Below are 23303 nucleotides of genomic sequence, written 5' to 3' on the forward strand. Positions count from 1 at the left end.
TTGCGGGGCCGCAATGAAACATTGCGGAGGTATAATATTTGTGTTTATTTGACATTATTAATGTTTAACATTATTAATATTTTCAAATATTCAAATATTTTCATTTATTATTAAAAATATTGAATAATTAAAATATTTAAATATCAAAAATATTTTCCTTTATTATTTTAATATATATTATTATATATTTAAATATATTAATTTCATTTTAATGTTTCAATACTTTTAAAATATTGAATATTAAATATTAAATATAATATTTAATATTATTATAAAATATTTTATAATATTTTTTAAATATTATATTTTTAATCAGAAATATTAAGAATAATATCTTATTAAATTAATATTTATGTAGTTAAAAAAGCATTGATAAATGAATTAACATAAGAAAAGGGTAAAAAGGGGAATGGAGTATGTGGGCCACTAGCGGATCCTAGTCATTCGTTTTTTACTTCAATGGTCCTGATTTGTTGGTTGGATAGGGTCCCTATCCAACTATGCTGTGGATAGGCACCCCAGATTTAATATGTATCCAACATTTGTATATACCTTAAAGTTTTGCCTAATCATCCATTACAAGAAAATACATTAGCACAAATGCATCTTTTGGGGGAAATGCACTATAAAACCAGTTTATTTCATATATATCAGAGACAGATCTACAGATATTACACAATAGTCTTTCAAAGAAATTGCCATGGCAGGCATATGTTTCGCGATCATACAGATTGATACCCCGTAGGTATCAAACATCGTAGATTTGTTTCATGAAGAGTTTCCAGAACTTGCGCAGTAACATGGAAGCACAGGAAATTTAGTGGTCCGAGATTCTGCTTGACCGGAGCAGAAAACGGGAGACAAAAGTTGAACGGATTATATCAACCAGAAGGCGAAACTTTAGAAATATAAAAATGATTGGTACAAGAGCAAACAAAAAAGTACAGGAGCTCCAGTTGATGTATGATGATACGATAGGAAAATGGCAGTGCAAAATGCTATGACCATGGACACTATTGAGCCGAACAATGTGGTAACTCCAATCATCAATATACAGGGTAAAGAGTGTTGAAATGCAAATTTATTGACACGTGATGTGAGGATAGATAAAAACATTAGCATCGAGGTCGAGGATAAAAACATTCCAATGACTTCTGATATGTATAACAACTCCAAAGATACCTTGTTTAACAAAGAGGGATACCTTTCATTATCATTACCACCAGGTACTGTAAAGGCCGCAGTAAACAATACAGTAGCAATAAGAGCTGCAACCAACATGCATGATTTAGCCACTACCTTCATCCACTTCTCCCCCTCCTCTGATAATTTCTTTTGCTCGCGGTCGAAGATATCAGCTGGTGTGCTTCCTTTGTTATTCTGCATATGTTTATAGGCTGGTGGGACTATCTTTTCCACAGCCTGTGATTGCAAGTAAAATTTATTTTATACTAATTGTTAAAATATATCTACCATTAAAACTTAAAAGCAGTACATTCATAAGTTACAAAGAGGTAAAAGACAACTACAGCTAAACGTGGACGCACGTCGATTAAACAGTTTTATAGAGATCAATGAAGATATGGTTACCTGGTACCAACGTATTGCTTCCTGCATTTGAAAAGCTGCTCCTGCTACAGTGTTAAGCTTATCCTTTGGAGCTAAAGTCGCCGCTAAGTGAAGCATATTGTCACCAGTTTTTATATCGGCATAAGTGGTGACTAACCTCCTGACTTCATCCATGCTGTGAAGTAAATCGAAGATACTTTCATGGCGATGCTCAACAGCAGCATGGAACATGCTGAGACCGTTATGAGTCTTCCATACAAGTTCTGGGTAATAGTCTATCAATAACGTAAACACATGGAAGTTGCCTCGTCTAGCTGCATCAAACAATAGCTGTGGTGCCTTTCTAATAATGTTTGTAATGTCCAAGTCTTCGGTTGAGAAAGCAAGTTCCAGCATAGTCTTTAACAGTTCATATGACTGAATTTTTAGTGATTTTTCTCTACCTGCTTCCTCGGAGCCTATTCATAAAAAAATAGAAAAAAATCTTCATATATTTTCAATGTAGGTCGTTCTGATATAATGCTCATTCACCAAATTTATCTTCTGTATAGACTTAGGAACTAACCCGAATAAAAATACAATTCCCATCCTTCCTTTGTACTTTTATCTTCCATAGGCTTTGCAGCAAGCACTTCCAGTGCGTTGTGAGACACTGCTAGTTTCGGGTTGTTATTTATCATCTTCAGGGCAATATCTGCATCCATGTCAAATTGTCAACAAAAGAAAATAGAGATATATTTAGATCTTGTTTGTTTCAATATAACCCGACTACATAACTTAAAATTTCTTGGATTCGAAATAAGTTGCGGTGTTTGGTTTAATATATTTTAAATTGAGTAAGAGAATTTCAAATTTAATGATTTTTGTAGTTACGACAATATAGGGGAAGTTAGCTATCATGCTCAACCATGATCACCATAATTTACATAGCTATTAAATATAAAAACATTATTAATTACTTACCAAAATTAACTATGCAAATTCTAATAACATATCAATAAATCAAACACGTATATTTTAATTAGTTGGGAACTTGTAGCTTAATTAGTTTGGAACTTGTAACTGTAACTTAGTTATAACTAGAAAGTTTAAGTAATTATAAAATTTAATGAAACAGACGAAGCCTTAGAGCAGTGTTACATCAACAAAATTTGATTAACAAAAAATTATAAAATGACATGACACGTGTTTTAATTGGGTTGTTTATATAAATGCAGGGTCTCATTCTAATCAATACCTACCACATTTCATTTTGTAAAATTTTTTGTATACAATCTTGTAGATTTAACATTATTTATATATTTATCACAAAATTCTATAAAAAAAATTCACAAAATAAATTTGTAGAAGATATTGATTGAAATGTATTCTGCATTCACATCAATAACCCAATTAAAACATCACACATCATGTCCCAAATCATTTCATAAGTTTTTTATAAACCAATTTTATGACATGTAATACTACTCATTTATCTTTCTAATGAGAACTATCGTACTAAAAATATAATTTAATATGAAAATTGTGTAATCTCTAATTCTACTTGAGGTAATGCGTTCATATTGATATATAATTAACGCTGCTAGATCAATATATAATACCATAGACATTGGCTTAAAAATCGATGTCCGTATGAATTTCTAACTAATAATATCTCTACAATGTTCAATATGTTTAACCTTTAAATATCGATTTCATCAGGGACGTGTAACATAAGAATTTGAAGTCTTTATCTCAAATTTGAAATAAAATTATAGTTTACCTTACGAATATATAAAAAAGAAAAATATGCATGAATTCTTTTACAAATAATGATGCCTTGGGGAGAATAAAAATCAGTCAGAGTAAAATGATGTTTCTAAATTAGATATTTTTAGGGCCGTTTATGAACCGAACCGAGTTTTTAATTTCTGTTTAGCAAATCGAATTGAGCAGAGATTTTTTATCGAACAGAATAATGTGTTCAAGTTCGACATCGAGCTCGCTGACTAACAACCCGAACTTGAGCTTATTCTTGAACAAACACAGACGAGCCGGAGCTCTAATCTGAGCAGCTCGTTAAAAATAAAAATAAAAATAATAATAACTTAGTTGGCCAGCCCAACTGATTCAAGCCCCATCCAACTATCTAAATATTTTAATCTAAGTTCAGCCTTTAATCTCAGCCCAGTTAACTGAAACACTAAACTTACATTATCAATCCTCTCTCCTTTTCATCTATTCTCTTCTCTCTGGTTCTTCCACCCTGCCTAATTTTTTATCAACAATACACACAATCGTACAAATAAAGTGAACAAAGTGGTTATAAATAAAGTGAAGAAAGTGGGATCAATTAAGTGAACAAACTGAAGGATTTTATCAGCAAAAAAGTGCAGCTTTGGATTTGGGATTCAAGAAGTGAATGGATTTAAATAAGTAAAGATATTCATTTAGTTGGGTTTTAGATTTAGTTTTTGATTTGGTTGTGATTTCGTTATAAAGAATTTGTCCTCGTCTCTTTCAACCTACCTGTTAGTAGGGATGGCAATTTATAGCGAACCGATGAATACCCGATTCGTACCGATGCGATCGGGTTTTACTGAAGCCGAATATTACGGGTTTGGATTCGGGTTTGGGTTTTGATTTTTAAATCCAAATCAAAATCCGAACCATTTTCGGGTCGGGTTTGGATTTAAGGCATACCGTTTCGAACCCGACCTGAAAACCCGAAATCTGTTCTGTTCCGACCCGAATCCGAACACAATCCGAAACCCGTGTTAATATATAAATAATATATAAATAATTTTTATATTTTATAAGTAGTAATATAATATATAACATAATATATTACTAATATTAGTATTAAAAAATTATACTTTTTACAAACTATTATATTAAATTCGTTTAAATATGTTTTTAGCAGTATGTTCAATACAAGTATACTAAAAGTCAAGATTGTTATATTATTTCACCAACAATTTTATTCATAGAGGTATGATCCATTGTCTTCTCTGGACCCTCTAATTCAACCCCAAAAATTTCAATTTCGTCATATTTACGAGCACTTTGCTCAAATCATATACTAGTAATTTTTCACTAGAGTATGTGCAAATTAAGGTGCAATTTGATAGTGATCTATAAACCCAAACCCGAACCGAATCCGATGGGTTCTTGTTCGAGTTTGATGGTTCGGGTTTGACAAAAATAGTTGAGTTCGGGTTTGGTTTTTGCTAAACCCGTTTCGACCGACCCGATTGTCATCCCTACTACTTGTATGTCTGTGGATATCTACGAAGTATAACTAAACAATGTGTATATCTACGAGAAAGGAGTATAAGAGGGCAAGTATAATAAAAAATATTTAGAAAACATTATATTTTTTTAGTTTTATTGAGACGAACAAGTTCGAGCCGAACTCCAGCTAAACATACTAAAATTCAGTTCGAACTCGTTTCGTTATTAACATATTTTTGTATTCGAGATCGAGTTTGTTAACGAGCCGAGCTGAACGAGCTCTTATGTTAGATATATTTGATAATGTCATGGCTAATATGTTTTATGTTTAGATTTCAGATCTTATTTGAACAGAACAAATCAGTACTTAACTGATCAGTACTTATACTGGAAGTCAGAACTTAAGGTACTGGAAGTCAGAACTTAAGGGATATCAGTACTTATGTTATCAGGAGATAGATATCAGAACTTAAGTGCTGAAGGACGATCAGATAAGGACAGTAGCTGATTAAAGTTAAGAAGATCAAGATTAACATAAGAAGAGATATGCATGAAGAAGGAATTCCGTGAAGAATGGAATACTTGGAATAGAAGATATCTGATTGATATATTTTAGGAAGCAGAATTATATTCCATATCAATTAGCGAATATCTTGTAACTGTGTAGTATATAAACACAGAAATAGAGTTTACACTAGAGGTGTTATCATTATCGAGAATATTATTTATTATAACTCTAGAAGCTCTCGTGATATTTTGTTCATCACTGAGAGATAACAGTTCCAGATTGTAACAGAGTTTATTGTTTAAATAAAGTTTGTTTTCTGTTACATAAGTTCTTGAAGTTTGATTTGATTGTAATAAACACTGTATTCACCCCCTCTACAGTGAAAGTGTGACCTAACAAGTGGTATCAGAGCTATCTGTTAACACACATACAGTTAAAGATCCAAACACAATCATGTCTGACACAGAAACTCCAACTAAGCCTACCAAAACTGAGGAATCATCAAAGATATCAACTCAGAGTCGATATGAGACTATCAGAGTTCCCATATTGAGACCATCTGAATATCCCATATGGAAGGTAAGGATGACCATGTTTCTGGAAGCAACAGATCCAGAATACCTTGATAGAATCAGGGAAGGGCCTCACAAACCTACCAAGCTCGCTGTTGTAGTTGCAGGTAAAGCAGCAATGACCGTACCAAAGGAAAAGACTGATTACACTGCTGAAGATATAGCATCTATTGCTAAGGATGCCAAGGTACGTCACTTATTGCATAGTGCCATTGATAATGTAATGTCAAACAGGGTAATCAACTGCAAGACTGCTAAGGAGATATGGGATGCACTGGAGACAAGGTGTCAAGGAACTGAAACAGTTAAGAAGAACAGGAAGACAATACTCACTCAAGAGTATGAACACTTTGACTCTAGGACTAATGAGTCATTGACTGATGTATATGATAGATTTGTCAAACTCTTGAATGACTTGTCATTAGTAAATAAGGAGTATGATCTTGAAGATACAAACCTCAAATTCCTGTTAGCTCTTCCTGAATGTTGGGATTTGAAGGCAACAACAATAAGAGACAACTACAATCTTGATGAAACAACTCTTGATGAAATCTATGGAATGCTCAAGACCCATGAACTTGAGATGGAACAAAGAAGCAAGAGAAAAGGAGGAAAGTCAAGGACAGTTGCTCTCAAGGTTGAAGAGGAATCCCCCAAACCACCTTCCTCAAAGAAAGATAAGGGTAAAGCTCTTATCATAAAATCTGATACTGAGTCATCAAGTTCTGAGAGTGATGATGACTCAGATTCTGAAAGCTTGCCTGAAACTGATGCTGATGAGGAGATGATGAAGCTGTGTGCTCTTATGGTGAAAGGAATCACAAAGATTGCATACAGGAAGTTCAGGAAGGGAAAGATGTTTTCCAGGAAAGGCATAAGTTCTGATAAGAAGAATTTCAGAAGATCTGAAGGAAAAGGAGGAAAGTCTGACAGAGGAGATTACGCTAATGTTAAATGTTATAATTGTGGTGAGAAAGGCCACATATCTCCTGATTGCAAGAAGACCAAGAATGACAAAGGCAAAGCTCTTGTCACAAAGCAGAAAAGCTGGACAGACACCTCAGACTCTGAAAGTGAGGAGAACTATGCATTGATGGCAAATGCTGATAAATCAAGTTCTGAGAGCAGTTCTGAAGCTGCTGAAACAAAGGTACCTCAGACTACTTATGCTTTTCATACTGATGATATTGATGAGTTGAGAAGATATCTTAAAACCATGTTTGTTAGTTATAGAGATCAAACTTTAACATGTGAAAGATTAACTTCTGAAAATCTTGCTTTTAAGAAAAGAAATGATTTCTTAGAAAAAGAGTTAGTCATGTTTCATCAAACTCAGCAGGATAGAGATAATGCTTTTTATATTAGGGATGAAGTGCTAAAAATGAATGAATCTCTAAAAACTGAGTTAGAAAAGGAGAGAGAGATTATCAGAACTTGGACTAACTCTGGCAAAACAACTCAAAATTTGCTAAGCACTGGAAACTGGAAAGAGGGTTTAGGCTATGGAGTAAATGAAAAAGGAACTGTAGAAATTAAGCCTGTTGATAAGCAAAAGCCGAAGTTAAAACCTGTTAAGTTTGTAACTGAAAAATCTGAAAATGAGAAATCAGAAGTTAAAAAGGAATTAGCTTCTGACAAACTAAAACAGGAAAAGACAGCTGAAGTTAACATAGGCTTAATGACGAAGAAGCAGCTTAAGCATAAGCTGAAAGATGTTAAGGATGCAAACAAGGTAAAATCACCTAGGAAAAACAGGAATGGAAAGGAAGGTGTGAATAAAAGCAATAACTATAAATCTGTTCCTGATGCTCCTAGGAAAGCATGTCATAACTGTGGAAGTTCTAACCATCTGGCTTCTTTTTGCAGGAAGAATAAGAATATTAACTCCTTATATACAAAGTCAGGAGTTAAGAGTCAGTCTGTTAGATACAAACCACAAAATCCTTGTTTTCATTGTGGTAGTTTATGGCATTCCATTTATACTTGTAAGGAATATCATAGTTTGTACTATGATTATTATCAAATAAAACCTTCTTTAAAGAAAGTTTCTGTTGTTCCTTCTAGTATAAGGTCTGATAAGAAAACTGTTAACATAAAATATGATGTTAAATCCGCTGCAAATGTTAACAAACCTAAAAAGGCCAAAGGATCCAAGCAAGTCTGGGTCCTTAAAACTAATAATTAGTGGTCTTTTTGATTGCAGGGCAACAGGAAAAATATTCTAGTTCTGGACAGTGGATGTTCAGGACATATGACTGGAAATAAGGCCCTGCTATCAGACTTTGTGGAGAAAGCTGGCCCAAGTGTTTCTTATGGAGATGGCAACATTGGAAAAACCTTGGGATATGGCAATATCAATCTTGGGAATGTCATTATTAAAGATGTAGCTCTGGTCTCAGGACTTAAACACAACTTACTGAGTATAAGTCAAATCTGTGACAGAGGTTATCATGTTGATTTCTTTGCAGAACATTGTGAAATAGTTAGTAAATCTAAAGGAAAAATTGTTCTGAAGGGATTCAGGCGTGGTAACATTTATGAAGCTAAGCTTTCAACAAGTTCTGATGGTTCTGCAATCTGTTTAGTGAGTAGAGCCTCAACTGAAGAAAGCTGGAATTGGCACAAGAAACTCTCTCATTTAAACTTCAACAAGATAAATGAACTGATCAAGAAAGATCTTGTGAGAGGACTGCCAAAATCAGTGTTTGTTCCTGATGGTCTTTGTGACTCATGTCAGAAGGCTAAACAAAGAAAATCTTCGTTCAAGAGCAAGACTGAATCATCAATTCTTGAGCCTTACTATCTACTTCATGTTGATCTATTTGGTCCAGTGAATGTCATGTCTATTGCAAAGAAGAAATATGCGTTGGTCATAGTAGATGAGTTCACCAGATACACATGGGTGTATTTCTTGCACACAAAAAGTGAAACTGCATCTATCCTGATTGATCATGTCAAACATCTGGATAAATTGATCAAAGATTCTGTGAAAATTTTGAGGAGTGATAATGGCACTGAATTCAAGAATTTGAAAATGGAAGAGTTCTGCAAAAATCATGGAATAAAGCAGGAATTTTCTGCTCCTGGAACTCCACAGCAAAATGGAGTTGTTGAAAGGAAGAATAGAACTCTAATTGAAGCTGCACGAACAATGCTTGAAGAAGCAAAGCTTCCAACCTATTTCTGGGCTGAAGCTGTGCAGACTGCTTGTTTTACTCAAAATGCAACACTCATTAACAAGCATGGAAAAACACCATATGAGATGGTGAAGAACAAGAAGCCAAATCTCAAATACTTTCATGTATTTGGATGTAAGTGTTTTGTTCTCAAGACTCATCCTGAACAGCTATCCAAGTTTGATCTAAAAGCTGATGAGGGAATCTTTGTAGGATATCCACTTTCTACAAAAGCCTTCAGAGTCTATAATTTGAGAACAAAAGTGGTCATGGAATCTATCAATGTCTCTTTTGATGACAAGAAGATCACTGGACTTGAAGATTGCATTGATCATAATAAGCTGAGATTTGAAAATGAAGATTCATATTCTGATACCTCAAGTCCTGACAGTCTAAGTCCTGATACTGTAAATTCTGATGGATTAAACTCTGATGTTATTGAAACTGTGGTGACTACGTCAAAGGAAGATGCACCATTGCAGGGGGAGCATACTCAAGATTTTATCACATCTCAAGAAGCATCAGAACATACATCTGGCTTGTCAAATTCTGATTCGTCAAGTTCTGATAAGCCAAGTACTGACAGTGCTGAAAATCTAAATACTGAAGGATCCAACTCAGAGAGCATAGTTTCAGGGGGAGCATCAGAAAATGAAATCGAAGACAGCATGAATTATGGGGGAGCATCCAGTTCTAGAGAAAATCTTCCATCTGCAAGGAAGTGGACAAAATCACATACACCTGATTTAATAATTGGAAATCCTGAGGCAGGTGTCAGAACTAGAACAGGTACTTCGAATGAATGTCTTTACAATTCTTTTCTCTCTCAGACTGAGCCAAAGAAAGTGGAAGAAGCTCTTCAAGATGCTGATTGGGTGCAAGCAATGCAGGAAGAGTTGAATGAATTTGAAAGAAACAAAGTCTGGACCTTAGTGCCAAGACCCAAGAATAGATCGGTTGTTGGTACAAAGTGGGTATTCAGAAACAAAACTGACAGTGATGGCATAATTGTAAGGAACAAGGCAAGGCTGGTTGCAAAAGGATATTCTCAACAGGAGGGAATTGACTATGATGAAACATTTGCTCCAGTTGCTAGGTTAGAAGCCATAAGGATATTCATGGCTTATGCTGCTCACAAAAAGTTTACTGTCTTTCAAATGGATGTGAAAAGTGCTTTTCTCAATGGAGAATTGGAAGAGGAAGTATATGTTGAACAACCTCCAGGCTTTGTAGATTCCAAACATCCAGATTATGTCTACAGGCTTGATAAAGCACTTTATGGACTTAAGCAAGCTCCTAGAGCATGGTATGAGACTTTAGCTCAGTTTCTTCTGGAAAGTGGATTCAACAGAGGAACTATTGACAAAACATTGTTCTATCTCAACCATGGCAAGGACTTACTTTTGATCCAGATTTATGTTGATGATATCATTTTTGGGTCTCCAAATGACAAACTTTGCAAAAAGTTTGCCAATCTAATGCAGTCAAGATATCAGATGAGTATGATGGGAGAACTTAGTTATTTTCTGGGCCTTCAAGTCAAGCAGAGTGAAGAAGGAACTTTTATTTGTCAATCTAAGTACACCAGAAACTTGCTGAAAAAATTTGGAATGCAAGACTGTTCAAGTGCATCCACTCCCATGACCACTGCAACAAAACTGGATAAGGATACTGGTAATTCAGTAGATATTACTGATTACAGAGGTTGCAAAATTGACAGGAAAAGCACAAGTGGAAGCTGCCAATTTCTTGGAGGCAGATTGGTTTCTTGGTATAGCAAGAAACAAAAGTCAATTTCCACATCAACTGCAGAAGCAGAGTATATTGCTGCAGGAAGCTGCTGTGCACAGATTCTCTGGATGAAGAATCAGTTACTGGATTATGGGTTAACATATTTCAAAATCCCTATTTACTGTGATAATCAAAGTGCTATTGCTATGACAGGTAATCCAGTTCAACACTCTATGACAAAGCACATCAGCATCAGGTACCATTTCATCAGGGAACATGTGGATGAAGGTACAGTGGAATTGCATTTTGTTCCCACAGATCAACAAGTAGCAGATATCTTCACAAAACCACTGTGTGAAGCTACCTTTTCAAAATTGGTAAATGAACTTGGAATGATTTCAGGTTCTTTCTCTAAATCTGCTTAAACTTGTTCTATGTTATCAGACTTTATGATCAGTATTTACAGAATTAATCTCTTTGTATATTCTGTGCATTAATTGATAAATGTCTTCAAGTACTGACTGTTGTCTGATATATGTGTCTAAACTCTGATAAGTGATATGTCTGTTTCAGTAACTCTTCAATCCTATGAGGATAACTGTGCTAGATACTGACCTACTAGTCTTCAATAAACAAATGATCCCATGAAAGAAGTAGTTATTTCTGTGGAAATCTTATGACACAAGCAAATTCTGATAACTGAGCTTAGTTAAGTTTACTTTGTATATCTTATTACTAAGTCACAAATTAGAATAATGCTACTCATCTGTTTAAGTTCTGATTCTAGTAAAACTGCTGAATGTACTAAGTGCTGATAAACCTCACTTATCAAAAGAAGAAGAACAATAATCAAAGAATAATATCAGGTACTCCTTTGAGATCTAGAGTAAAAATGTGAAAGGGACGACCCAAGTGCATTGCTGGTATTAAGTAAATATGCATTAGAAAAGCAAAATATTTTCTTGGTGACTTTTCACACTCTATGATTACTGGAGAAATACTCTGATAATAGCATAAATTCTAATAAACAGTCGTGACTCACTTACACTGAGAAGCCTCTGTAAAATAGAATTTCAAAAGATGCATAAAATTAGCACAAAAACAGTAGAGGTGAACTCATGCATGAACTCATTTATCAGTAGGTTTCAGGATAATGACAGATCTTTAGCAAAATTTTAATTATGACTTACTTCTAAGATGTACTGAAGTAGATCAGACTTTACTCTTTGTCTGTTATTTAGCTTAATGCACACACACATCACTCCATATGAATGATGAAATTTCTGTGGTGGTCTATGTTATTTTAGATAAACAGTCATTGTGTCACTTCTGCACAAATTCTGAGGACAAGTTCTAGTTACACGTTCTGATGATTAATTTCTGACGTTCATAACTAAGAACTTGTATGAGTATTTACTAAGATAGATATTCCTTGTTCGAGTTAAGACATTATGTTCTGATGACTGTTAAGTTCTGGTATAGGTCTAAGTTCTGATTTTTCAGTCTAACCCTTTACTTAACTTATCTGTGAGTAAAATTTGGTAACAGTCTCAGATTAATTTCAAAATGTTGAAGTGGAAGATTAATAGTCTATGGTTAAAACATAATGGCACTCGTTCTTGAACAGTTCACTCTTGTTCCATGTGCACATTCCTTTTCCAATGACTGTTATTCTTTTTCAAAGTCTAGGGAGACGAGGTAGATTTAATTCTACCTGTCTGCATTCAATATCTTCGCGTCTCCTGGCATTCTCTTGCCTATATCATCAGCCACTTCACTTTAGCCCTTTCATCAATTTTTCTCACAATCTTAACTTCATATTCTTTTTCAAAACCATCATGGTTCGATACAACATGTTTTTGAATTACCAAAATTTTCATATGGAGCTAAGCTGCGCCGACTGGCAGCAGGAGTGGCATGTAACTGCCATTCCTGAAGAGATATGGGGCTCTGTCCCACAGGCGGTGCTGAACCAACTTCTGTTCTTCGAGATGGACTACCAGCTTCATCTTGATCGATTGGAGGCGGAACGGCGGGAAGCTATCCGTCAGCAAGAGCGAATCATTCGACTCGCCATCTTGTTTGTCGAAGATAGGAAGAGGAAGATGACTTAATCTCGTCTTCTTCCTGTTCTTCTTCATCCTCAGCTTTGTCAGGCTTCTTAGCTAGGACTAAAGCTGTTGACGTTAGGATTAGAAGCTTAGGGAAAATCTTGTATTGATGTAATTTCTATTTCATTTATGTATTGACTTGATATATTAATGAAAATTGTTTTTACTTCAAGATTTTGTCTCTGAGTTATTTTATCTTGTGTTGTTAAATCCTGCTTGATATTCTGATGACCATTTAAATTTTGTCTTAAGTTCTGATTTAAGTTCTGATTCTTTGTCAGCACTTATTCATCGAAATTATCTCGGTCATTTTTAACATGATTCATTTTCAGAATATTAATGTTGCAGTGCAAAATAACCAATCAGTGCTTCACAGACTGCTCAACCTTCTTCTTCAGCACCTACTGTGAAGCCTACATCCTCTAAGCCAAAGAGAACAAAGACTGTTCCTCAAACATCTCAGAAGAAGAGGAGGATTACTTTGAGAGATGAAACAGATTCTGAAGATCAGGTTCCTTCTTCAGAACCTATGATTTATGAAGCTGAGAAGGCAACTTCTCAGAAGGATTCTGCAATTGGGGGTTCTAGGCTTCTCAAGAGGCTTAGACGTATGACTGTTCCTGCAACTCCCAAGGAATCCAAATCAACAAGGAAGTACAAGAAACAGAGGGCACAGAGGCCAGTTTCAGATGATGAGGAGGAAGCAGCTAAGGAAGGGGATCAGGAATCTCTGATCTCACAAGACAAGGAATTTGCTCCAGTCACTTCTTCTCCATCAACTCCATTTCAGGAACCTGTATCTGACAAGGCTAATTTACCTTCTTTATCTCTTGTTGATCCAGGCACAAGTGCTGAAATTGATATTCAGAACTTGGTTGTGCCTGAAATACTTTTCTTAGAAGCTCCAACAGCAAATAATCCTTCCACAACACCTGTTACTGATGCTGTTCAAACTCCTGAGTTATCACTAACACCTTCTCTGCATCAAGATGATGATCAGATTTTAGGTAAGCATCAGGATATGGCTGTTGATCAGAACTTAGTATCAGATCAGCAATTAGAGGATGTTGAAGCCTCCATTGCTACTCATACAGTTGTCTTATCAGAAGATACTGATTCTTTAAGTTCTGATGCTGCAAATGTTGGAGATACTGGTGAAGCTGCTACAACTGTAGATGCTGATGCAGCAGGTCCTTCAGGACATACTCCTCCACTGACTCTTCCTAAGTCTGAACTGCTAAAGGAGTTTGTTATCAGGGATGCACCAGTACCTTGGAGTGAAACTCCTGCAGGACAGGAGTGGACTAAGGAATGGAACTCAGTTTCATGTGTTCCAAATGCTTTACATCTTGCTGAGCACTTGACTAAAGCTGATGAAATGTTAAATTCTGATGATTTTAAAACCCAGCTTAGAGTCACTGCATTGAGTACTAAACATCTACAAGGTCTTCATTCCAACACTCATGCAGAGCTACACAAGATTCAGGAGAACTTTATTAAACAGGAACAAGTTTGGAAACTTGATAAGAAAAAGTTCTTCCAACCTACCATTGACAGGGTTGCTTATATTGAGAAAACTCAAGAGAAGCAACAAGCTCAGATTGATCAAATTCTGACAAATCAAGCTTCTCAGCAATCGCAACTTACTGAAATCCAGACCTCAGTGGAACTACTTATCTCTCTTTTATTACCTGCTGATGCCAAAAAGGGGGAGAAGGTAATTAAGTCCAAATGCAAAACCAACAAGTCACTGCAAGGACAGGATGATGGAAAAGATGACCAAGGAAACTCTGGAATGGGTAGTGGTCATAGTCAAGGTAGAAGATTTACATCAAGACAAGCTAGTCACAGAACAAGTTCTGATACTGGGAAAAGAATAAGTTCTGCTGCTGGTAAAAGGATAAGTTCTGATGAACTTCTAGATCTTGATGAGGAAATGTCAAGACAGTTATTTCTTCAAGAAAATCCAGGGATGGACTTGGAAAGTTTAAAGGAACAAGAAGCCAGACTTAAATCAGAGAAAGTCACATCTAAATCTGAAGCTTCTGGTAAAAAGTTACTTCCAAAACCTAAAGGCATTGTGATCAAAGAGAGGATACATACTGAAGAAACTTTGGCTAGATCACAACCACAGATAGATCCAAGATCCAAGGGTAAAGAAAAGGTTGGTGAACCTATCAAGCCTTATGTACCTCCTGAGGAAGAAGAAATTACTGATGGAAAACATAATCTTGCTCTGACTTCAAGAAAAATTCTTAAAACAACCTCTGACATGGCTCAAGTTGTTCAGAGTCAAGAAATTGTAAGTTCTGATATTCAGAAGAAGCAAGTAACCTCTGACAGTGCTCAAGTTAACTTGATATCAGAAGATAAATCTAAAACACTCCTACCAGGATTCACTAAAGCAAAACAGACTCAATCTTTGAAGACTACTTTAAGTGGTTTTGAAGCAAGAGTAGTTACTGGAAAGGAAGCTAGAGATAAAACTGGATTGGGAAGTGCTGATGAAAGAAGAGTACACAACACTACTGATGATCCAACTTCCTTGAGTGAACCAGGTATTGGAGCAACTCCTGAGAGATTGAATCAACTAGAATCTGTACAGATGGTTTACCATACCTACTTGAAAGAATACATCATGTTGTATTTCATGACAGATGGTAGGGTTTATCATATAAGACAAAATGCCATTCCATTGAAGTATTTTGAAGAATTGGAGCATGTATTATTCTTACTTCAAGTGGATGACAGAATAACAGAGACTGCTGCAAACTACTTAAAGGAACAGATTCAGAGACAGAAAAGACTTTATTCTGTTAAGTCTGACAGCAGATATGTTCCAAAGTACAGAAATCACAATGGTGATATTGTTGATATGAAGCCTAATACTGCACAGATCAGAACATATCTTGGTATTAAGGGGCTTGAATTCAATCTAGAGTCTAACAAAGCTTATGTCATAAGACTAGATCGGGAGTTGAGAAAAGCAAAGATTAATGATCTCAGAGCTGCAATATTTCAAACTGGTGAAGATACTGCAGAGCTTAAAGATGTCAAACGGAGAATGATTGATGAACTCAGATATGCTGAGAAATGTTTGTTGAAGAATTATCTCAGAACAACTCCTGACATCAGAGAGATCGGAAAATGATGAAGCCAAGTCGAAGATCTACAACTGCTTAAATTCTGATATTTATACAGGTTGAAGTTGTTATCAGAAGTTGAATTGGTAAAAACTTTAAGGAATGTAAGTTGTAGTTATCTTGTCTATTTCTCATGCATTTGTACTTAATGTTTTTGACATCATCAAATATCTGTTAAACTTGTATATTTTGTTAATTTACAAGTTGGGGGAGATTGTTAGATATATTTGATAATGTCATGGCTAATATGTTTTATGTTTAGATTTCAGATCTTATTTGAACAGAACAAATCAGTACTTAACTGATCAGTACTTATACTGGAAGTCAGAACTTAAGGTACTGGAAGTCAGAACTTAAGGGATATCAGTACTTATGTTATCAGGAGATAGATATCAGAACTTAAGTGCTGAAGGACGATCAGATAAGGACAGTAGCTGATTAAAGTTAAGAAGATCAAGATAAACATAAGAAGAGATATGCATGAAGAAGGAATTCCGTGAAGAATGGAATACTTGGAATAGAAGATATCTGATTGATATATTTTAGGAAGCAGAATTATATTCCATATCAATTAGCGAATATCTTGTAACTGTGTAGTATATAAACACAGAAATAGAGTTTACACTAGAGGTGTTATCATTATCGAGAATATTATTTATTATAACTCTAGAAGCTCTCGTGATATTTTGTTCATCACTGAGAGATAACAGTTCCAGATTGTAACAGAGTTTATTGTTTAAATAAAGTTTGTTTTCTGTTACATAAGTTCTTGAAGTTTGATTTGATTGTAATAAACACTGTATTCACCCCCTCTACAGTGAAAGTGTGACCTAACATCTTAACAAGCTGAGCTCGAACTTGTTCGCGAACAGCTCGGTTCATGAACAGCTGTAGTTATCATGTTCTTAAATTAACTCAAATTTTAGATAATAAGTAGGGTTATTAAAAAAATCTGAAAAAATCATATTTTTTGAAAATATCTGCATTCATATTCGATACAAATCGATTAGATATTATTCGTATATAAAATAAAATGGATATATTATTTGTAACCTATTATTGCAGATACAAATATAGATATGGGTCGTGTCTGATATTATCTGAATCCAAAACTAAATACACAATATATTTTAAAATTATATATACATATATAATTATCGACAAGTGCTCAAATACAAACAAGAATACAAACTACAAACCAATAAGAGCTACATGTTTAATCCATTTCTCTCTCCTACACTATATATTCATGTATATATTTTCCCTTCATTTTTAATTTGACTTTTCTCGTAAGTCGGTTAACTTTTAAAAAAAATAACTTCACCATTTATTTTCCCATCTCCCACATATCAATTTGTATAGCATATTTGCTATATTTTAACGAGAAACCAGTGTTTAAACTTAAGTGAATAACTAAGTTGAAATTAGTACTATTCCAGGAACCAGTAGATTTTAGTGATTTCCATAAGGATAATTACTGATTTATCGCCGAAATATATTAAATATGGTATTCATACTGATTGTTGGAGGATGTAGCAAAAAAATAGTGAAGTTAGATTTTAAAAAGAGTTCACCAATTAAAAGTAAAATTCAACTAAAAATAGAAGGGATTAGATGTAGTTGTGTGTGGGAGGTTATAGTTTGTATTTTAATTTATTTTGTATTAGAGTAAGACTCTATAATTATATACTCCTTCTGTCCTCAAATTCTTTACATACTTTCGTTTAATGTTTGACACACATTTAAGGATATTATAAAATAGAGTTTTATAAGTTTTTTTTAAAAAAAAATTGTATAAAAATTTAAATATTATATTTTTATTAAATGAAAAAAATTAAAATTATTTAGAAAATCATGTTTTACGGGAGTCTTAAATTGCGTGCCGATTCCCGGTCCCCCAATGTAAACATCCCAGTGGGACGGAGGGATTATATATTAAAATTTCATTCTATAAATTTTATAGTATATGTTAGTGTGTATCTGTACTATAATATAATAATGTAATGGGGGATATTTTGGTTCAACAATTATTTCCATATTTTAATTATTAAAAATAAAAATAAATAATATCATATACATGTTAAACTACTAAATTATTAGATATAATCTCCTTATATCGTGTTAAACTATGACCAAAACTTGTTCTACTAAATTACGACACGTCTTCTTCCTACTTTTTTTTTATTTTTATTATAAATTTACAATTATTATATATTTATATAAATATATTAAAGTAGTTATATGATTGGAAAAACAAAATTTTAAACTTATTTGAATATTAAGAAATCTGTTCACACCATATTTAAGTTAGTATATATAATCATTAAATAATTTATTTATAAAAGTTTTACATGCCAAGTCCAACGTCGTGGAACGAGACCGTACACTCTGATGTCCAAGCCGCTGCCATGTTGAGTGAAGTCATGAAAAGTCACATGAATTATTTATCGCATGCTTTAAGTTATAGAAGGTCGGAGATGCTCTTACGTACCAAATAACTTCGATTGTTCAGATAAAGGATTAATGCTAAAGATGCGATTACAAATTTGGTATACTTGATGACCTAATTAAAGCTCAAAACCACCAAAATTTAAGAGGTGAACATTCGGTTTCTATTGCACACCACACACTTTACTTTTGCTAGGCCCATTTAATCACTTTTGGTATACATGATGCCCCCAGTTTTGTGTTAGTTGGAGTCTTCGCTATACACTAGCCAAGTCTATCCACTCAAGGTGATGAGGATGAGCTATATCCATCATTCTTCTATATTCATATATATATATATATATTCAAGAGAGAACCTCTAATCGTAGAGAATCATTGATTATTATAATATTTTATTAAATTTATTGTTAATATAGAATAATAATTATATTTAAATATAATAAAAGGTTTACCAATTGAATTTGAAAAAAAAATATTTTAAATTTCATTCTATTGTGAAATATTTTTGGTTAATTATGAGTTTACTCTGATTCTACTACAGAACCACTTTAAACCATTTTATCAAATTTTAATGATTTTTCAAATAAAAAATTTGTGCAACTTCGTGTTTAATTTGGTAATTAAATTTTGTAACTATATATGATGAAAAATGAAATAAATTTTGTATTTTTATTTTTTTAAATGATGTTTCTCCACGGACCTCTATTTAAGAGAGTCATCCATGCATTGTCACCCTATATATATATATGGTGACTTATAAGTGCGTAACCGTTTATTTACGACCGTTTTTCGCCTCAACTTATAAATTTAATTTATAACTTATAAGGTGATAAGTTGAATGTTAGTAATGACGTACTTTTCTCAACTTATTTTGATTTTCATTAATTTATTAATCTCAGTTTTAAAATATATGTTTTTAAATATTAATCTAACTTCAAATTTAAGAATTAAGATAATATATTTAAAATTTATTTATTTTAGTTTATTTAAGAAAAAAAAATTCCGACTTATAAGTAAAATTATCCAAACACTTATTTCACTTATAAGTATTTTTTAACTTATCACTTTAATTTATTTATTCATTTTAAGTTATAAATTATTTATTTTAAAATTTTCCAAACGGGAAAAAAATATTCAGGAATTAACTTATACCCTTCACTATCACAGAGTGTTCACCACAAATTTAAAGATGAATAAAAAATAAAATTTAATAATTTTTTTTTAAAAAAAATTTATATAAAAATTTAAACATTCTCTTTTTTCCAGATTTTTTTTTAAAAAAATTATAAAATTATACTTTATATTTATCTGAAAATATGTCTGAAAATATGTGTGATACACTTTTTCAGGAACAACAACAAAAAGTATTAGTTAGACAAGTTAGTTGTAAGGGTAATAAAAACTTAAAAGATAAACTTACCAAACAAGTCGGAAGAAATACACTCCGTGAGAAGTTCATCCTCTTCTTCTTCTGTCCAGTGAGCTTTGCTGTACTCATAAAGATACCCTACCATGGCTCCATTTCCTAAATTAGCAGCAACCATTATTGGCAGAGTTTTGTCACCACCACGAATCTGCCCCAGCTCAGGGTGTTCTCGGATCAACGCTTGTGCTATTTTGACGTTCCCACTCACTGCAGCTAGACAGAGGGCAGTATTACCAGCCCTATTTTTGATTGCCAGATCATCTTTTTTCATGAGCCCAGCTAACTTCTTAACATACTCGAACTTGTCTGCTAAAGCAGAGATGTGAAGTGAAGTTTCCAATCCTTCAGTTATATAAGCACGCACAGCATCCGGATCTATTTTAAAGATTTCCTCAGCGTCACTCCAGTTTCCATTTTTTGCAGCTTTATAAAGGGGACGACCTTTACTAAGGTAGTCCTTTTTTTGTTCATTTCCGCAAGCTTCAAAAAGTAGAAAATAATGCACAAAAGTAAAAACTATAAAAACCTGTGTAATTAATATGTCACATTACTTTGGATGATTTACCTGACTAATAAAAAGTTTAATAATATATGGGATTAATATCTAGGTTTAATTATATTAAATTAACTGTAGATATTTTTATTAAAGACATGTAAATTTAAATTTTAATACAATAAGCACTGTTGCAGTAATCGGGAATCATACATAATTGGCTAATTTAATAATTTAGGATTAATCAGAAATCAAGATTAACCGGAGTAAAAATGTATTTTAATATTAAAATATTATTTACTATATTATTATAATTATATTCTTTACTTATTAACAATTATATATTTATTATTATATCATAAACTCTATAATTATACATATTCAAATAAATAAAGTATTTTAATTTTATTGAATTATTATATATACTCTTGTTATGGATAAAAATTTAGGGTGTAATTAATTTTAGGGTTGGTGAGCTCAAGGTTTTAATGACTAGTAGTATTTTGTGATGTAATTCTTGAGAAGATGCCTCTTTCTATGTCAATAATTAAATCAAAAAACGTAGTCAGATTTTGAATGGAGGGATCGGACCTTAATATTAACGTTGCAAGTCTAAGGATTAAGTTAGAATTGGAAATGTTGTTCTAATCGGAGGGATTATATTCTAAATAGAGGGAACCCTTTGTATAGACGTCCGAGTCTAAAATTAGATGAGAATTGAATAACTTGGTGGGGAAGTATTGAACTTTGAAATCTTAAAAGGTAGAATTCTGATTATTTAATTATGAATTAATTTTGCTTGGAGACTACTCCTTGTAAAAGTAGATAATAATGGGTATGTTAATTAGCATGATTTAATTATTGGGGGCTCGTGTCTCATTAAATGGATTTACTCATTGGATTAAATCCAATCTAATTTCATACAATATTAATTACGCGATCCTACTCTAAAAAATATATATAGAATAAACGGATTTCAGAAATCAAATCAATATTCGGCATTAATATGTTAAATCAGAAATTTTGAGGATTTTTAGAACATTAGTAATATATAATAATTTAATATTTATGTTTGTATTTTCTAGCGAAAACATGCATAATTTTCTATCAAATTAACAAAAAGGCAAATACATATATAAGGTTGACTCGTAATAAAATTTTAAATTACTGAAGAGTTTTGAACTCAATGTAATGATGTAATAGTATTGGTGAAAAGGAAAAATAAATAAATGAAAATTTAATTTGATTAGAGAAAGGATAGGCATGTACGGGAACGTAAATACAGGTGAGCGGAGCTACTTGGACTAGAGGTGTCTTGAGCAGCAGGAATGTTTATTATGGACTCGTGCACCTCCCCGTCAGCATTTAGTCCATTTTCCATGCTATTCCCGCCGCCGATATATATATGTATCAATAGAAAAAACAATAGAACACGACAATAGTAAGTAAATTATCGCCTCTTTTTACATGAATAATTAAATAATTAAAATATTCTTAGTCAGGTAATATTTAATTGTTTAATACGGACAAAAAAATATTTAAATTCTTAATCATATAAACAATTCTAAGATTAACTAACCACATTTAATAAAACATTTACCAACTCTGAATATAAGTTAATTATCTTTTTGGCCAGGTACTGTAATACGATAAATGGCCTTACTATATAAATTTTATTTATTTTTTTGCCAAGCGTATAAGTATTAGTATATCTAAACTCCTTTTTTAATTTACCGCAAAATTAGTTGATATTATAAAGATATTTTTGAAAAATTTTCCAACATTATATATAAAAATATTTTTTTCCAACATTTTGTAAAATATTTTAGTTTACAATTCAATAAAAAAATAATTTTCCCACAATTCCCAATTGTTTTCCAATCATCCATGGTAAACTTTTGGTTGTTTAAAAATATTTTATTTTCCTTAATTATAAGTTAAATAAATATAAATTCCTTATCAAATCACGTCAAAAACGCTAAAAATCCCATTAAAAATATTTAAAATAAAATCATAGGCAATAAACAAAAGAGGGTATTGTGTTTCTATTTGCAAATAAACAAAAAATTACTAAATTTTTTGTTTTTTTTTTATATTCTCCCTCCCCTCCTGTGTACTCTTCTATCTGTATACGCAGTATCTCCTGAAGAATCAAACCTTACGTACGCAAATAACATAAATATAATCAGTTCAGCAGGAATAACGGTAGACAAAGAAAATCAAATTGAGGTATTTATTTTTTCGAAAAACATGTACACGCTGGAGTCAAGAATAATAAACAATATATGCATGTGTAAACATTCATACACATCAACTTATCTCAGCATGCTCATCAGTTAAAAATAACCCAATCAATTATTGGAAAAATGAAATCAGGTGGACATGTGTGTATTTTAATTTGAAGTGAGAATAGTAAGATTCTTATAGAATACTATTTACTTCAATGGTAATTAAGTATACTTACCTGCAAACTACATATCACTCCATTACTCCAATGAAACACCCACTACACAAAAACGTTGAGCAACTATTTAAGGAAGAAGAAGATATACGCATACATATATAAAAGTACGGACTTTATCATAGTATATTTCTCACCTTGAATATTGCTTGCACAGTTGCACGTATACTGCAGTTTTATTAATGCAAAGAGCTCTACGTGGTGTATGTATATATAGGGTCGTTTTTTAAGGATATTTTTCTTTTTAACTGATTATCTAGTTTAACCAAAATATAAATTAATACTATGAATTGTCAGTTTAAAGAAGCTACTACTAATTAACAATATTGCAATGTTCCTATTTTCTTCTGAGTAAGGAATATCTCGTAAAAGTAGCTAAGAAAAGTATTCCACAAAGATATGTGGTTGTAGATGTGCGTTTGTGAAGACCATGAAGAAAGTGTAAATTTCTC

The 23303-nt window shown here is 32.9% G+C and overlaps 1 protein-coding gene across 6 annotated transcripts; it reads right to left on the reverse strand.

Moving 5' to 3' along the window:
• Positions 1-530: 530 nt before the first annotated feature.
• Positions 531-23099, reverse strand: LOC141698216 (uncharacterized). 6 transcript variants are annotated; one of them, XM_074502876.1, is made up of 8 exons: positions 22989-23099; positions 22855-22896; positions 21660-21772; positions 19892-20377; positions 2135-2263; positions 1591-2027; positions 1205-1422; positions 531-833 (listed from the first exon to the last, which is right to left on the reverse strand). In XM_074502876.1, the coding sequence occupies exons 3-8, from the start codon at positions 21769-21771 to the stop codon at positions 818-820; spliced, it is 1398 nt and encodes a 465-aa protein (XP_074358977.1). In that variant the 5' UTR covers position 21772; positions 22855-22896; positions 22989-23099; the 3' UTR covers positions 531-817. The 6 variants fall into 6 exon arrangements, with proteins under 6 accessions (XP_074358977.1, XP_074358975.1, XP_074358973.1 ...); XM_074502874.1 differs by having other exon boundaries at positions 531-1422; positions 21690-21772; positions 22989-23098; XM_074502872.1 differs by having other exon boundaries at positions 531-1422; positions 22989-23098.
• Between the last annotated feature and the right edge of the window lie 204 nt (positions 23100-23303).

Source organism: Apium graveolens, chromosome 11 (assembly GCF_009905375.1).
Source record: "Apium graveolens cultivar Ventura chromosome 11, ASM990537v1, whole genome shotgun sequence".
NCBI classification, from domain to species: Eukaryota; Viridiplantae; Streptophyta; class Magnoliopsida; order Apiales; family Apiaceae; genus Apium; species Apium graveolens.

What these genes read in the sequence shown, in the direction of transcription:
- LOC141698216 (XM_074502872.1), bottom strand. Translation starts at nt 21,771, where the DNA reads ATGGAAAATGGACTAAATGCTGACGGGGAGGTGCACGAGTCCATAATA. An exon ending in TCACCTGTATTTACGTTCCC is followed by an intron (nt 20,378 to 21,659) that starts GTACATGCCTAT and finishes TACTTTTTGAAG; the next exon opens with CTTGCGGAAATGAACAAAAA. An exon ending in AAGCAATACGTTGGTACCAG is followed by an intron (nt 1,423 to 1,590) that starts GTAACCATATCT and finishes TTGCAATCACAG; the next exon opens with GCTGTGGAAAAGATAGTCCC.